Source organism: Gavialis gangeticus, unplaced genomic scaffold, assembly GCF_001723915.1.
Source record: "Gavialis gangeticus isolate Ggan-Ray unplaced genomic scaffold, GavGan_comp1, whole genome shotgun sequence".
NCBI classification, from domain to species: domain Eukaryota; kingdom Metazoa; phylum Chordata; order Crocodylia; family Gavialidae; genus Gavialis; species Gavialis gangeticus.
Genome location: NW_017729006.1, coordinates 26,758,412 through 26,761,835, shown reverse-complemented (window position 1 = coordinate 26,761,835; position 3,424 = coordinate 26,758,412). Strand labels below are relative to the sequence as shown.

At 42.7% G+C, this 3,424-nt stretch overlaps 1 protein-coding gene across 1 annotated transcript in view; it reads right to left on the bottom strand.

The window, feature by feature from the left end:
* BMPER (BMP binding endothelial regulator) overlaps positions 1–3,424 on the bottom strand; it is a gene marked incomplete at its 5' end in the record, with an annotated part of 307,337 nt that overhangs the window by 246,667 nt on the left and 57,246 nt on the right. Inside the window, 2 exons of the mRNA XM_019509034.1 lie at positions 935–1,025; positions 2,810–2,892. Of these exons, the coding sequence (XP_019364579.1) occupies positions 935–1,025; positions 2,810–2,892 (174 nt within the window). The remainder of the gene's footprint in view (positions 1–934; positions 1,026–2,809; positions 2,893–3,424) is intronic.

Below are 3,424 nucleotides of genomic sequence, written 5' to 3'. Positions count from 1 at the left end.
GTTAAAGCCAAAAGGCTGTTGAATTCAATCTAATATAAGTGCTTCGCAGCCCAGGGAATCTTCAGCTCCACAGCAAAAAGAATGAAGCCTATTCATTAGGTTCCTCTCTCTCCTGATTTGGTGGCATGAGAGCTGACAGTGGGGCCTGTGCTTTCACACATAACATTTAACCCCCATCCAGGCCTTGAAAGGCAGCTCCATGCATCAGCTTTGCTCACCTGACTGATTAGTAGGATGAGACCAAATGCTTAGTGAGATGCCTCAAGGCAACTGAGCAGAACTTCACATAGGGCTGGAGGAAGAATATACATCACCCTCAGCTCTGACTGCAAACCTCCAAGTCTGGATGTGTTTCTTTGTTGGGGTTTTTTTCCCATAATTCTGGGCTGTGACTGAAACTGGCAGCACCAAGATACCTGGACAGAACCTCTGAGGATCCCTGATAGGCTGACAAGGAGGGTTTTCTGATCACTTGTAAATGGTGTTTTCAAAACAGGCTTCCTATGGGACAAGCCCAGTGCCCATAATCTTACCAGCCCAACACTTAGCCAGTTGCTTCTCTCTCCCTAATGGGGTGTTCTCTCCTATGCATTCAAATCCATCACATCCCAAGAGTTAACTGTGTCCACGTCCATACAATTTGCCATGCATGTTTAGTAAATGGAGGGAAGCTAATGGAAGGGGAAGACAGAGAGCACAAGAGGGCAACCTTCTCTCTGTCCCCAGCATGGTTTGAGCTGCTCCCCATGTCATTCCCCTGAAATAACACAGCAAGATTCACATTTAAGACATGGGGTGAAAATTAGCCAAAACCACAGTGCTGGGTAGGAGATGGGAATAGATGGGACAGAAAACTAGGCAGGGACTGGCACCGTGACTGAGCAGCAAAAATGCTCATGGGAGAAGGAATATCAGCATTTTTATTAAATCTTACCTGAACATGTGGGACAACATATCCCCATCTGTTTAGAAGGGTTTTTGCAATGAACCACACACTGGATCTCAGATTCTGTTATCACTCCTTCCTGAAAAATACCAAACCAACCATATTATGATGATGGTATTCATGATCATAAGAAGCAAAAGCCACAGTAACCAGGAATTACAACTATGACATGCTATATTCTGGGTGCTTCTACATGTGATGCTATGTTGCCTTAGCAACACACTACAGCAACATGTGGGCAAAAACTGACACGGCAGCTACATTGCTGTAGTGACATGCTCCCTCAGTATAGCACTTTGCTACAGCAACATAGCAGCTAAAAATCACCATGTGCCATGTGCACAGCACAGTACGGGGTTGTCGCTGCACCATCATTTAGTACTTCCAAAAGGAAAACTAAATGACAGCCAGGAACAACTGTGCTGTAGGGGCACGTGTAGACACACCCACAGTGTAGCAGAAGGTTTCAAAGCCCCTTTTCTTCCTGTATCTGCAACACAGTATCAAGATTCAGATTATTCCCCAGTCAAAACAGTGCTTGAGCCTTCCTGACTCCAGATGTGAGATTTACCCTATAATGCATCAGGTAAGAAACCAAGCACCTTCTTAGGAAAAGGAATCCTGCTTTATCAGGAATCCCCAGTCCATGGAAACTTGGAAGTAATCTGCTATGAAGCTTTGATGGCAGCAGACCAGACACAAAGCATTCCCTTCCCTCTCCCCTTGGAGGAAAAAAGCTTAGAAAGGAGATAAAGGCCTCTCATTCTCTAGATGGAGCCTCTTATCTTTGATGCTTCTCCTGATAAGTACTAGTAAATTATCCGTTCCTGCATTTCTTCTTCAAGAAATCCTGATGAATCTGAGGGTAAGAATCTGTATGCAAAAGTGGTTTGTTTGTTTTTTTACTGTATGAACCTTTGATTTTGTAAATACAGGAAGCCTAGTTTTGCAGTCCTAGCACTCAGGGGAAATAAGCTTACCTAGTTCTGCATTTGGAAACTTAGAATGACAGATAAGGTAATGTTCATTTCACCACTGAGTGCAAATGCAAGATTTGAGTATCATGTCAAAGAAATATCATGGACTTAGGAGACTGTTGCTCAAAATTAACTGTAGAACATAACATGATAAAGGTACCCATATTTTAAAGTGGATAAGAATACACCTTTATAAAGTTGTTTTGTGAACACAGCTAATTTTAGTTGCCCACAATATTAATGTAGCAGGGAGAGTTTAGAAATAAGTGTCTGAATAGCTGATATTAAATGATACATATGATGGTCCTTTTGAAGATTTAAAGAGAGTGTTTTAAATGGTCATTTATTCCTGTTTCTAATAGTTGGAGTGACATCAGCATTAGATCAAAAGAAAGAACTGTTCTTAAAACAGTCAACTTTTCAGGAGGCCATTGTAGTTTACCCACAAAAATTATGAGCAAATCAATTTGGAAGGATGAATAAAAAGATTGCACACACTAATGTCAAACTGCAGGCACAGTTCCATGGCTTATATACACACATGCAGTTTCTGTGCCTGAACTAGATACATGGAACTACACAATTATTATGGCTGCAAGCCTACCAATAATGCAATCTACTGCATTAATGAAACAGGAGCATGGGAGGACATATGTGTTTTTGGTTGTGGGGGGTTGCTTCCTTGTTTGGTTTCTGTTAGCATCTTTTTAATCAAAATGCCAAATAAGAAATAGTCAGGCATCTGAAAGAGAAATATTAACATCATAACTCATATTTTGGTAAAAATCTAGCTGATGCCGAAAAAACAAAGATAATCCCTGTGGTCAGGCTAGCACACCACCCATTGCTCAGCCAGGTGATGAAGTTCATGACTTTCAGTCTTTACCTGACATTGGTATGTGACACATGGCCTGGCTGGAACTTGCCATTCCATAGAGCTGTTGTAGGCATTTCCTTCAAAAGTGCACCCTAGAGAAAAAAAAGATTCTTTTACTTTAATTACCATACAAAAGAATCCTGAGGTTAGTAATGGCATGGAAGTAGAAAAATCCTACTTTCTCATCTCAGGGGAGGTATAGCAGAGGTGAGTACCAGGGAACAGATTTCAAGTTATGTAAAATGGTATATTGAAGTTTCATAGTTAGTAGGGTCGGAAGGGACCTGAGCAGATCATCAAGTCTAACCCCCTGCCATGGCAGGAAAGAGTACTGGGGTCAAACGACCCCAGCAAGGTGATTGTCTAGCCTTGTCTTAAAGACCCCCAGGGTAGGAGCCAGCACCCCTTCACTTGGAAGTTGGTTCCAGATCCTAGCCGCCCTGACAGTGAAGTAGCGCCTCCTGATGTCTAATCTGAATTTACCCTCTGCCAGCTTGTGACCATTATTTCTAGTCACTCCTGGTAGCACTTGGGGGAACAGGGACTCCCCCAGTGCCTGCTGGTCCCCTCTGACTAGTTTGTAACAGGCCACTAGATCCCCCCTCAGCCTTCTCTTGTGGAGGC